Source organism: Drosophila novamexicana, unplaced genomic scaffold (genome assembly GCF_003285875.2).
Source record: "Drosophila novamexicana strain 15010-1031.04,08,12 unplaced genomic scaffold, DnovRS2.1 tig00001385-arrow-arrow-pilon, whole genome shotgun sequence".
In the NCBI taxonomy this organism is placed as follows: Eukaryota; Metazoa; Arthropoda; class Insecta; order Diptera; family Drosophilidae; genus Drosophila; species Drosophila novamexicana.
This window is the reverse complement of record NW_020824853.1, coordinates 632,953-645,436: the sequence shown is the minus strand read 5'-3', so window position 1 is coordinate 645,436 and position 12,484 is coordinate 632,953. Positions and strand designations below refer to the sequence as shown.

Sequence of the window (12,484 nt, the reverse complement as noted above, 5' to 3'; positions counted from 1 at the left end):
TATACATATATACACACATACGTACACGCATACGTACATATATTTATTCGATTTGTAATGCTTTTAAAAAGGGCCGCTTAACTTAAAAACAGCAAAAAAAAAAAACAAAAATTTAATAAACAAAACAAAAAACAACAAAAAAAAAAAAACAACAAAAAAAATGTTGCTTCAAAACCAACACATATTCCTATAAATTTATTTATATATTTATACATATTGATATATGAACAATAACAAAACACACACACACACACGCCCATACACACACACTGACACACACACACACACACACACACTGACACTGACACACATTCACGCAATTTTATTATATGCAAAACCTAGTTTTAAGCGCAATAACAATAATAAAAAATAAAAAAAAAAAACTAACAAGAAAAAAAAAACCAAGAAACATGCAAAATTTTGATACGAAGCGCAATTGCAATATCCGATTTTTAAGCTATAGCTACATAACCTACAATTGCATATATATACATATATACATATATATATATATGTATGTATATGTCATTGTCATTGTCATTTTTTGTTACATATTTATTCTTATTATTACATAATTTTATTACATTTTTTTTTTTGCCGTCGCACATTTTTATCTTTATATAAATAATATTATTTTTTTTTTTTTTATTGAATCATAAAAAATGCAACTAAATTTTCTCAACTTAGTCGGGGGAAAAAATCGATTAAACAGAAACGGAAATTTTGTATGATAAACGATATAATATGAAATATATATATATATATACAATAACATACCTATATTATACTATATATGCACGATTTAATTATTTGTTGTTTCGCCCAAATTCCTAATTCTATCAGATTCTTGGGTAAGTATTGCCATGCGCGGAGTATCTATTCCGAAAATCCAAAGCATATATATTTATGTGTGGGAAAAGGATTGTGGGAATCGGGCCCGCCTCTGGATAGGCCTATTATGCGTTTGCCTGTTCTACTGAAAATATTGCTAAACGTTAATATTTTCATATGGAAATCGAGGGCTAGATTTGATTTTTACACCCAAAATTGGCATCTACCAAATGTGGTTTAGATAAATCCAATTGATGGGACTCAGGTTATCCATGCCTTAAGGCCAAATCATTTTTGCATAGTTCATAGTTGAAATCTGGATTTCGAACCGATTTGCAATCCTGATCCCGAGAAGGAATTCCCTCCCAATAGGCAACTGACAGAAAGGATGCTGCGACGCATTCCTTACGAGCATGATCAGCCTCTTATATGTATCTGGATATATGTATATATCTTCCATATCAGCTGATCAGCCAATGTTGCCACCGAAAAATCAAATGCATTGTTCAGATTTTAAATGTATTTTTATATGCATATACACACACACATACATATATATATATACGCAAAGTATGTATATATGTATATGTGTGTGTATGTATGAATATATGTTGTATGTATATTTGCATCATTCCATTACAACTAAATTAAACTTACAATTTCTGTTTTTTCATTGCTTATATCATATTGTAATATGCCAAGTTTATACGTGAGTGAGTGTGTGTGTGTGTGTGTTTGAAAATATATATATATATATAAATGTGTGTATGTGTGCGTGAGTGATGCAGCCATTCGGTTGCCAGCGCCAGTGTGCACACACCACGCACGCACACAGACACACACACACACGACAGGACAAGTCCAATTTTAGCTACTTTTAAAAGCGTCAGATTCGTTAAAATTCGACAAAATTAATGTTTATATATTATACGATTACACGTGCACGCACATCCATGCGCATACCTATGTATGGGTATGTTACATTGATTGATTTCATTTTATTGTATATTATTTCAGTTATTCGTATTCTATTCGTATGCGCAGTGCATGCATATAATAATCAGAATAATTAATTGCCCCACGCACACACATGTGCATACCAATACTTGCATGCATTTCTATGCACCCAGCCCACCCCTTACCCCACACCCTGCCCAGCCAACGCACGAACATGCCGTCATCAATGTACGCTTGGCCACAATGCGCGCGTCATTAAAATACAAATACAACTACATACATACATACATTGTGGTGCCAAGACTTTTATCATTATCATCAAGGCTCTACATTTATGTAGATTTAATTTTTGCATTGGTTTTTTTTTCTTTTTTTGTTTTTTACAATTTATAGTTATTGATCAAACGGATTTTAGTTCACTTAATTGCACGTACTATATTCGTATAAATCCTATTTATAAAGGGGTTTTCGCTTTAAACTTAGTTGCATGATGTTTTTTTTGCTTTTTTTTCTTTAAATTCATCATGTAATGCTTTCTTGTTATATGCTCTTTGTTGCGTTGTTCTCGTTTTCTTTCATCTTTTGATTTTGATCGTTTCCTTTTTCTTTCTTTTTTTTTAATAGAACATAATTTGAAACCTGGCTATGTGTGAAAGTGCTTCCGGTCTGTTTATTTGTGATAAATAAAAATTAAAAAAAAAAAAAAAACGAAAAAAATAGTATTCAACATTTTCTGTACAAAAGCAAAGGGGAACAAAATTTTAGATAATTTGCTTAAACAAAGTGAAAACACGCGGCCTTCTTAACTTAAAGAACAACAAAAAAAACAAAGAGTTTTAAAATATATATATATATATATATATATATATATATATATATATATATATATATATATATATGTATATAGGGTATACATTTAATTTATGGATGTAGGGCATGATGTTGTGCACAATTACAACGTAATTACATAGTATATATAAACTTGATTTCTCTCTCTCTCTCTTCGTTCGTATTTTTTGTTGTGTTCCTCTTTTAACTGTTTTCGCTTCGCTGCTCTAATCGAATAAATTATGCTATGCTAAAAGTGGGCTACAAGGTTTCTCTTCACTTAGCACTTAATATGTATGTTTTTATAAATTTTATTATAAATTGTAGGTATAAACTTTTTGCTAAACGAAGATCAACTATAAGTATAAACATAAAATGTATTCTTTTCATACAGTAAATTTTACAAAAAAAAAAATAATAATAATAATAAAAATTATTTTATAGTAATAAAAATAATAATAATTTTAATAATAACCTATCAAAATAATTGATTTCATAAGATATAGGTATATAACATACAAAAATTATGTTCTCCGGCGGCGCTTACACACGCACTTACACAAAAAAAAAAAAAAAAAAAAAAACACGCACACACACACACACACTCTTCATACATAAGTCTATGTACGGGCGTCTGTGTGCGCGGTTTATGTGTGTTTTCTTTATTTGTTTACTTTTATTTTCTGTGTGTCTGTGTGGTGTGGTGTGTTGAGTTGTGGTGTGTTGAGTTGTGGTGTGTTGTGTTGAGTTGAGTTGGGTACAGTTTGCAAGCGCCCGCCACTACATTGCTGCTAAGTTAAACTTCAGCGTAGTGCGCAACACTTCAATTATTAAAATCATATAATATATATATAATTATATATTGTGTGCAACCAAAACAAAAGCTACCAGTAATTCACATATATATATATATATCATTCCCTCTCATTCGCTCTGTGTTCCTTCAATTTGTGTGTGTGGTTGTGTGTGTGTATATATGCATAATAGTTTTGCATAAACCGTTAGAGGTTTGCCGATCCGAAGAAGATGTTACTTGATGCATCATTCCGACGACGGGGTGGCGCCTTTTGGCTGCACTGATTGCTCGCCGTGTGTATGTGTGTGTCTGTGTATCTGGTTGAGTTTGTTTGTGTTGGTACTGATGATGTTGTGTTGTTGTTGGTGGGGTGTGTGTTTTTGCGTGTGTGTATTTGATTGAGTTGGTCTTCACCGCTTTAACTGCTGCCTCCTCCCGCGCGGTGTGCGTGTGAGTGTGTGTGTATATATTTTCTTGGTTGTGTTAAAAAACAATTGTTTAAAAACGATAATTCTCATCGGCCATGTGAATGGCCCAGAGAAATTTGGTTCTATGCGTTTTATTAAAGATCTTCTCAATCGGCACGCCGTACTTTTTACACCTGCACAACAAAGAGAGAGAGAGAGAGAAAGAGAGACATTAGCTTTCACTTATATGGAAAAATATTGATATGTTCAGTTTACCAGGCAACCGTGATGCGTGGATCGAGATAATTTAGTTTGGATGTGCCCAGGGCAATGGTCTTATTCTCGTCTCTATCAGTCTCTTGTAGTTCTAATTTTTTCAGTTGATCCTTTAAACGTTCCAGTATTTTGCCCTTCTTATCAGCAATAACCCTTTCCTTCACAGAACCACGCTTGGCCGCCTTCTTTAGATCCTGTGTTAGATTCGAATTGAAGATATTTAGAGACGATCCAAGTCGAGACGACCCAAGACACTTACATGATATTCGGCCTCGCAGTCATCAATGGCATCGCGCTTGGCGCGTATCTTCTCCTTTAGATTCTCCATCGACTTCTGATGGCCTTTGGGCACCGAACGCTGATGGTTACAGAGAATGGCGACTGCACGATTGGCGCGATTATAGGCCAGCAGCTTCTCGGCAACCGATGCGTTGCTATCGGTAAGCAGATCCAATTGGTTTTGCAGCGTTTTCGATGCGTTATATGTGCGAAATACTTTAGCCGTGAGTCCTGCGAATGGGATGAGAATATAATAGGAGATGGAACAACAGGTAATGTAGTTAGTTGCATACCATCCATCAACTCTTTGAGATGCTCATTTAGCACTTGGGTATTGAGGCGATCGAAGAGATCATCGCCATCCTTTTTGTTTTCCATAAACAGTTCCAGATTTTTGAAGACACGCTTCTCAACCTCGACCTCGTTGTAATAGCGTATGGAATCCTTACCAGGGAAATCAAATACGACAACATTCTCTTTGCCGTTGAGCTCCTTGTGCAGCTGCACATGCTCAACACGCAACGAACAGCAGCCGACGGTGTCGGCTTGATCCTCGTCCTTTTCATTGCCCGCTCTCAGTGCGAGCTTATCAATAAAGTAGAGAGCTACGGCACGCTGCCGCACACGCATCTCCTTGGACTTCCATTCGTCGCGGTATGTGGCGCGTATTTTGTCAATAAACTTATCTAGCCTGCGGGCTGTCTCGTATTTAATATGATCCTTTTCGCCCTTTAGCTTAGACGATGGATTCAGCATAATGTATTTCACCTGACCCTGTACATTTTCTGTCCAGGAAGCCAGCCAAGTGACGGTATTGTCGTGACGCACCTCCTTCCAGCGCTCACCAGGCGGTGGCTGTGGCACCTTCGATTGCTTACCACAATTAATGGACACATCGGCGGCCGCAATGCGACGCTTGATCATGCCCATTTTTGGATGCTCGCCGCGGCCGCGAAACAGACCCGGCGGCTCCAGCCGAAAGTTACCAATCTTCTCTTTGTGACCATCGATCATACAGAAACCGTACTCCTTGATTAACGCTTCGTTTTCATTCTTCTTGGCGAGCTTCTCCTCTTTGGTGGCTGCTTTGCGTTTTTCAGATTCAGCCAGAAAGAATTGATGCATTTCTTGGAAATTGCATTTGCGAAAATCTTTAATAATTTCCTTCTCCTTGGGGGTCATAGACTTGCGGAAATCCTTAAAGAAATTATTATTGAATACATCCTTGGTGCAATAGTCGTGATTCAACATCTTTGCATAGAATGTTGCCGCCTCCTCGGTCTCCTCGCTGAGCTCCAGCGGCTTGCCATCATAATAAAAGCGTACGTTGCGGGGCACGCGCTCATAGGGCGGCGCGAATACGGGGCCTTTATGCTCAAGCGTTGTCCATTTGACACCATCCTCGCGCTTCTCCTCCTCCCACCTTAAAAGAGCACAAGTACGTTTCGATTTAGTCTTGTTGCAATTGTCGCTGCTGTTGATTTTCTTTTTTATACTGGCAGCAGCTGTTGCTCCTCGTTGCTGCTTAAATATAACGTTAAGTTCACGTTTTGCAATGAGCAGCAGCGACAGCGACAGCACAGTTGCCATTTGCTGTGCCAACAACTGTGCTCACATAACGCAATCAAACGTGAAAAAACAACGAGTCACAACATAACCTCAAAACTTGTGTGTGTGTGTGTGTGCGTGTTTTTTTTTTCGTTTGCACAGCTGTTGCACGCGTACCGTGGTGAATGGTCAAAAAGTTTACACACTCAACGCAGCCGTCTTGTCACTGCCAAATGTGACTTTCAAAATATATAGGTCAGTGACATTCAAACTTAACACATACGCACACACGCGCGCACACACACACACACACGCATGCACACGTCAACTCAACATCAGATACAAATGGAAACGCACACATGCACCCACGCACACACACTTGCATGTTATTAAAACCATTTAGCAAACACCTTTTGTTTTTTTGCATACATTTTGCTTAATACGATGCGTTAGCACTTTCTGTTTATAGCAAATCAAATCGAAAATCAACATTCAATTTTTTTTTTTTTAATATTTTGGAGATTTTTACTGAAGTAAAGTGTTCCATTATAAAATGCAGAACATTTGATGTGAACTGAGGTGTAATTAAAATTACAATGCAATCTTTGAAATGAAAAATTCAATATAAAAAAAGCCCTGTCATTAATTAATATTCAATGTTGATTTTCGGTTTTAGTTTTAAATTTGTGAAAGTTAACAAGTTATTTACCATCTCCACACTTCCTCTTCTTCATCCTTTTTGTCCTTGCGCGAACGCTTGGTTGGGGAAACAGGCTCCGCTTTGATCTCATTCTCCTGCAAAAGGCAACATTTTAAACATTTTATTAGAAAACCCTAATTAATTGCATTGTTGGACACAACATTGCTTGTCTTATTTGTATTTTACCTTTTTGACCTTTTTCTTTTTGGGTTTGGCGCTGCCGTATTCGTCATCGAGCTCCTCCTTTGGTCGTTTCTTTTTGTTTTTCTTGTCCTTTGTTTCTTTTTTGATCTTCTTACGCGCAAGCAACGGAATGTCATCATCGTCATCTTCAGCGCCGTCCATTTCATCGGAGGGTTCTTGTTTACGCTTACGCATTGCCAACGGCATATCCTCGTCATCATCGTTATTATCATTATCATTATCGTCATCATCATCATCATCGTTTAAGGCGCTATCATCCTCCGTATAGGTTGCCTCCTGTTTGGCCACAAACGATGGCTCATCGGCTCTAAACTGCGACATGGAGTAGTCACAGGAGCTGGCCTGCGACAAGTCAAAGTTATCCTCTTCCTTTTTAACATCCACAATGTGCTCCTCGTAGCCATTCTTATAGCCATTGCACTCAGATTGCTGTTGGAGCTGCTGCAGATGTTGCTGTTGCAATTGCAGCTGCTGCTGTTGCTGCAGTTGCTGCTGTTGTTGCTGTTGCTGCAGTTGCTGCTGTTGCTGCAGTTGCTGCTGTTGCTGGAGCTGCTGCTGTTGCTGGAGATGCTGCTGCTGCTGGAGTTGCTGCAGCTGTTGCAACTGCAGTAGGGGATCATCATGGTCATTCGTGTGTGGTTGTGAGACGGGCTCTGGCTTAACGAATACACCATCATAGGAGGGATCTTTCGTGGATGAGCCATGTCGAGAACTTGAACTGGAATGTTTGCTTTTCGATGATGATGAAGACGATGACCCCTTGTGGCGTGAGCTCGACGACGACGACGACGATGAAGACTTGTGCTTATCCCGACTGGAAGAACTGCTGCTACTGCTGCGATCTTTGTCGCGACGATCTCTGTCTTTAGAGGATGAGCTGCTGCTGCCGCTCTTATGATGATGATGGCTAGACGAAGACTTGTGCTTGCCGTCCTTATCGCGATGACTGGAAGACGACGACGATGAGCTGCGATGTGAGTTACTGCTGTCGCGCTCCTTATCCCGATGCTTGTCCTTGCCACTCGATGAGCTGCTACTACTACTTTTATGCTTATCCTTATCGCTGCAAAAAGTGTTTAATTATTTGCATTAGCCCAGGGGCATACAAAGGGTATGTGATATGGTATAATATAATAATGTGATTCGGAACACCTACCGGCTGCTGCTACTGCTGCTTTTATGTTCCCTTGATGAGCTAGAGCTCTTGTGCTCGCTGCGTTCCTTATCACGATGCTTATCCTTGCTGGATGATTTGTGTTTACTGCTGCTGTTGCCTCCACTGTTGCTGTTGCTGCTGCTGCTATGATGATGATGGTGATGGTGTCCGTTTGTGGTTACACCATTCGATTGCACTTCGCAGCTGCCGCCATTTTGCACGTGTACATTCTGCAACGCAAATCATAAGCGAAAAAAAAGAAGAAAATAACAATTAAGATGGAAAAATGTGAGATTCAATTTGAAATACAGACTACTAGTATAGAATCCATCGCAGCTATTTACGGACAATTTCGAAGTCGTCAATACTTTGTTATATATACATATATATGTAGCACACGTATGGAAATATTTAGAGCTCTACAATTCTTCGACTTATATTTATGTATGTAATTTTTGTGTATGTGTGAATGTAATACTTGCTATAACTGAAAACGAAATGAAGCATTGACTACCTGTGCGATGGAAAGCATTGTGTGCATGTGCATGTGTCTCTGTCTGTGTCTGTCTGTCTGTTTGTTTGTTTGTGTGTGACACATTTAAGTAGCAACTCTGCAAGTCAATTGTCAATGATTTACAAAACTCACAGCTCTTTATGTAGCTATGTGTATGTGTGTTAATATGTAAGTGGATGTAGACACACCACACCACACCACCACGTGGTGAAAAATCAACCCTAACAAATTCAAATGTATTGTGTTTCCGTGCATGAGAAAATATTTAAGTCAAGAAGAACACATGGCGGCGACAGTTAACAGGATACAAGGGGCTGGGAGGGGAGGGGAGGGCGCCACTTGCAGCACTGTTGATTTTTCCGACGTTTGTGTTCATACTTTCTGCCCACCGTAACTTTTAACGTGAGCGGTGTAACAACAGCAGATCAAGGCTCTTTTCTTTTTTATTTTTTTATTTGTGTGTGCATATGTATGTGTGTGTACAAACGTACGTACACATGTGATTACTTTGGCACCCTGTGCAGTGTGACCAAATTTCTACAAACGTCAAAAATACGCAAAATACTATAACACAATTCACAAAATGTATTCGTTCGAACCTATTTTCAAAACCAAAGCGGCATCTACTTTAAATTAAATATTTTTCCTTCATTGATGTATTTTTCTACAGTTGAACAGTGTATAAATATATATTTATATATATATATATATATATAAATGTGTGTGTGTGTGTGACAGTGTGATAAAGTCCGTATTTATGCACAAAATAAGTCATCGTAGTCATGAAACAATTGTAAAAATAAAATATATAACACACTTTAGAAAATTATTGATGCACGCAAAATACCACAATAGTATTTAGAGCAGCGAAAATCGGTCACACTGTGCCAAATACACATTGTCGCTGTGTCGTTGCCGTCTCTCGTCGATTTCCTACCGCCTGCCTTTGCCTGCTACTACTTGCATGCATTGTCGCCATTTTCGTAAATTACCAAAAGGCCTTTTACTCTTTATTGCAATGCGACTACGCATGATTTAGGCGCAGGTTGGTCGACACTTGCATTGGTTGCAAGTACTTATGCATTTTTTACATGTGAAAATTATCAACACATTCGCACCGCTCGTTAATGCACTTACTGAACAGATGAAAATTACATAAAAATAAATACGTCTCGAAATTACTTACATTTTCAGCAGCCACATCCCCACTCATTTTGCACAATTTCTCAGTTGGCAGTGCGGCGCTCACGGCTTTTTCCCAACTTCACTTTTTTAAATTCTTTTCTACACCTCTATATGTTGTAGTTAATATATTTTAGTTTTCAAAAGCCGTTGCACACGACTGCAAGTGCTACTTGTGCCTTTTGCATTTAGTGCGCGATGGTACAAAATGATATTTTTTTTTCCCAAGTCCCCAATATTACACTTAGAACAGTCTCTTTCTTTTACAGCGCGCAGCGGCCACGCGAACACGTTCGTACCGAATCTACTTCGAACTGTATGCTGTTTGGAGATGTGCACATTGCACGCCAATGGTTTTCGATAGTTTTCGGACACCAGCATCGATAAGTTGAGTACTAGCTTTATTTTAGTATTTTTTAATAGTAATTTTTGCAAACGTTTTGGGTGCACACTGTTGGCAATTCACAAATTAATACACATAACATACGTATCAAGAGTTTTTTTTTTTTATCAGGTAAAAAAATAAGTTTCAAATCAAATGGCCAGTCGTGGTGCAACTAGTGTTATCACCGCCACGACTGGCATTATTCATACCTCTGTAACGTCAACGGTAACGGCATTGCAAACAATCACCAATGTGTTCAACGTTAGCTCCGTGCACTCAAACAACGTGAACATCTCAAACAACACGCACATCGGACTCGGAGCTGCCGGTGGTGGAGGCGCCACTGGAAACGATGGTAACGGGCCGGATGGCGAAGCAGCCAAACCAATGTATCCGCGTCTATTCAACAAAATTGTGCTAACGTTGGAGAACAGTCTCATACCCGAGGAGAAAATTGATGTGACGCCGTCCAGTCAGGACGGACTCGATCATGAAACGGAAAAGGATCTGCGCATACTTGGCTGTGAGCTAATACAAACGGCGGGCATACTGCTGCGCTTGCCCCAAGTGGCCATGGCCACTGGCCAAGTGCTTTTTCAGCGCTTCTTTTACTCGAAGAGCTTTGTGCGCCACAATATGGAAACGGTCGCCATGAGCTGTGTGTGCCTCGCCTCCAAAATAGAGGAGGCACCGCGTCGCATACGCGATGTCATCAACGTCTTCCATCATATCAAGCAAGTGCGCGCACAAAAGTAAGCATTTCAATCAATACATTGAGAGCTGCCTACGGCGGCTTCTTCTAACCCAAGAAGAAACTTCTAAATATTCATCCTTGTTTGATTTTTTCGCAGGGAAATAGCGCCCATGGTGCTGGATCAGTACTATACGAATATGAAGACTCAGGTTATCAAAGCGGAGCGTCGTGTGCTCAAGGAACTTGGCTTTTGTGTGCATGTGAAGCATCCGCATAAGCTGATTGTCATGTATCTGCAGGTGCTGCAGTATGAGAAGCACGAGAAACTGATGCAAATGTCGTGGAACTTTATGAACGATTCGCTGCGCACGGATGTCTTCATGCGCTATACGCCAGAGGCGATTGCCTGTGCCTGCATTTATTTGAGCGCACGTAAGCTCAATATACCGCTGCCGCATAATCCGCCGTGGTTTGGTATATTTCGTGTGCCAATGGCCAATATCACGGATATTTGTTATCGCGTGATGGAGCTTTATACGCGCGCCAAGCCGGTTGTGGAGAAGCTCGAAGCGGCCGTCGAGGAGCTGAAGAAGCGTTATATCGATGCACGCAACAAGACCAAGGAGGCAAATACACCGCCTGCTGTCATCACGGTAGATCGCAATAATGGCTCTCACAATGCCTGGGGTGGCTTTATACAGCGTGCCATGCCGCTGCCCACAGAGAAGTCGCCAAAGAAGGACTCCCGTTCACATTCACGATCCCGGACACGCACGCAATCACGTTCGCCACGCTCACGTACGCGCAGTCATTCGCCAAGTCGCGAGCGATCGAAAAAATCGCATCGTGATCGTGATCGGGATCGGGATCGAGATAGGGACCGTGACCGCGAACGTGATCGAGAACGTGATCGTGACAGGAGTCGCTCGTCTAGATCTCGCTCGCGGTCAGCGCCCAAACACAAAAAGAAATCGCGTCACTATTCGCGCTCGCCCACGCGCTCCAGTTCGCCGCACAGCAAGCACCGGAAGAGGTAAGTGTGCCGCCCATTGCTTCAGCTGTAGCAACTTGTGCATATTAACCCATTACGCTATTCCGCAGGAAATCGTCGAGAGAGCGCTCCGATTACTATGTGAAAAAGGAACGCTCCAGCAATACGGGCAACAACAACATCAGCGATAGCGACAAGTACCGCAACTCCAGTTCCAATACGGGCAAATCCCACAATCGCTACTCGCATCGTGGCAGTGGTGGGGGTGGCGGAGGAGGAGGAGGCAGCGTCGGTGGTGGTGGTGGTGGTCATAATAGCCGAGGTGGGCACAAGCATCGCGAGAGCGATCGGGCTAGAGATCGCAAACGTTGATGAAAACTCTATACTAATTGTACCGGAAAATGCTTTTTGATTTTTTCTTCATATATTGTTTTTTTTTTTTGTATTTATTTTGATTGCAACACACATTTGCGCTTTAAGTTGTAAATTCCAAACATAATTTTGAACGTCATTGTAAAAATAAAGTGAAATTGATAAACAATATGTAAATGTGCACAATATAATGCGTGTTTGAAGCAGAGGCAGGTTCTGTCTGCAGTCGAGCTCTATTTCAAGTGCCTACGAAATAATAGTTAATCCCTGTGTACTATTAGAAATCCAAAGGGATGTTCAGCTATTCAAATGTAGAACAAAAGCATTGTACGACTAAGTAGTTCGCCCGTAAAAATAGATCACA

General features: G+C 40.1%; 2 protein-coding genes across 2 annotated transcripts; one reads left to right on the top strand and one right to left on the bottom strand.

The window, feature by feature from the left end:
- Positions 1-3,126: 3,126 nt before the first annotated feature.
- On the bottom strand, positions 3,127-10,032 carry LOC115767410 (DNA topoisomerase 1). Its single transcript, XM_030711685.1, has 9 exons — positions 9,683-10,032; positions 7,983-8,212; positions 7,396-7,889; positions 6,809-7,257; positions 6,632-6,717; positions 4,668-5,797; positions 4,355-4,605; positions 4,096-4,289; positions 3,127-4,013 (listed from the first exon to the last, which is right to left on the bottom strand). The coding sequence occupies exons 1-9, from the start codon at positions 9,707-9,709 to the stop codon at positions 3,911-3,913; spliced, it is 2,964 nt and encodes a 987-aa protein (XP_030567545.1). The 5' UTR covers positions 9,710-10,032; the 3' UTR covers positions 3,127-3,910.
- Positions 10,033-10,151: 119 nt separating this feature from the next.
- LOC115767408 (cyclin-L1) lies at positions 10,152-12,131 on the top strand. The gene is made up of 3 exons (XM_030711683.1): positions 10,152-10,815; positions 10,915-11,790; positions 11,859-12,131. Exons 1-3 carry the CDS (start codon positions 10,217-10,219, stop codon positions 12,118-12,120), a joined length of 1,737 nt encoding a protein of 578 aa, XP_030567543.1. The 5' UTR covers positions 10,152-10,216; the 3' UTR covers positions 12,121-12,131.
- The last annotated feature ends 353 nt before the right edge of the window (positions 12,132-12,484 follow it).

Excerpts from the sequence above, each read along its gene's own strand:
- LOC115767410 (XM_030711685.1), bottom strand. The coding sequence starts at position 9,709 with ATGAGTGGGGATGTGGCTGCTGAAAAT. Across the intron at positions 5,798-6,631 it reads GAAGAGGAAGTGTGGAGATG|GTGGGAGGAGGAGAAGCGCG; the intron begins GTAAATAACTTG and ends TGCTCTTTTAAG. Across the intron at positions 4,290-4,354 it reads ACTGCGAGGCCGAATATCAT|GATCTAAAGAAGGCGGCCAA; the intron begins GTAAGTGTCTTG and ends AATCTAACACAG.
- LOC115767408 (XM_030711683.1), top strand. The coding sequence starts at position 10,217 with ATGGCCAGTCGTGGTGCAACTAGTGTTATCACCGCCACGACTGGCATT. Across the intron at positions 10,816-10,914 it reads AAGCAAGTGCGCGCACAAAA|GGAAATAGCGCCCATGGTGC; the intron begins GTAAGCATTTCA and ends ATTTTTTCGCAG. Across the intron at positions 11,791-11,858 it reads CACAGCAAGCACCGGAAGAG|GAAATCGTCGAGAGAGCGCT; the intron begins GTAAGTGTGCCG and ends GCTATTCCGCAG.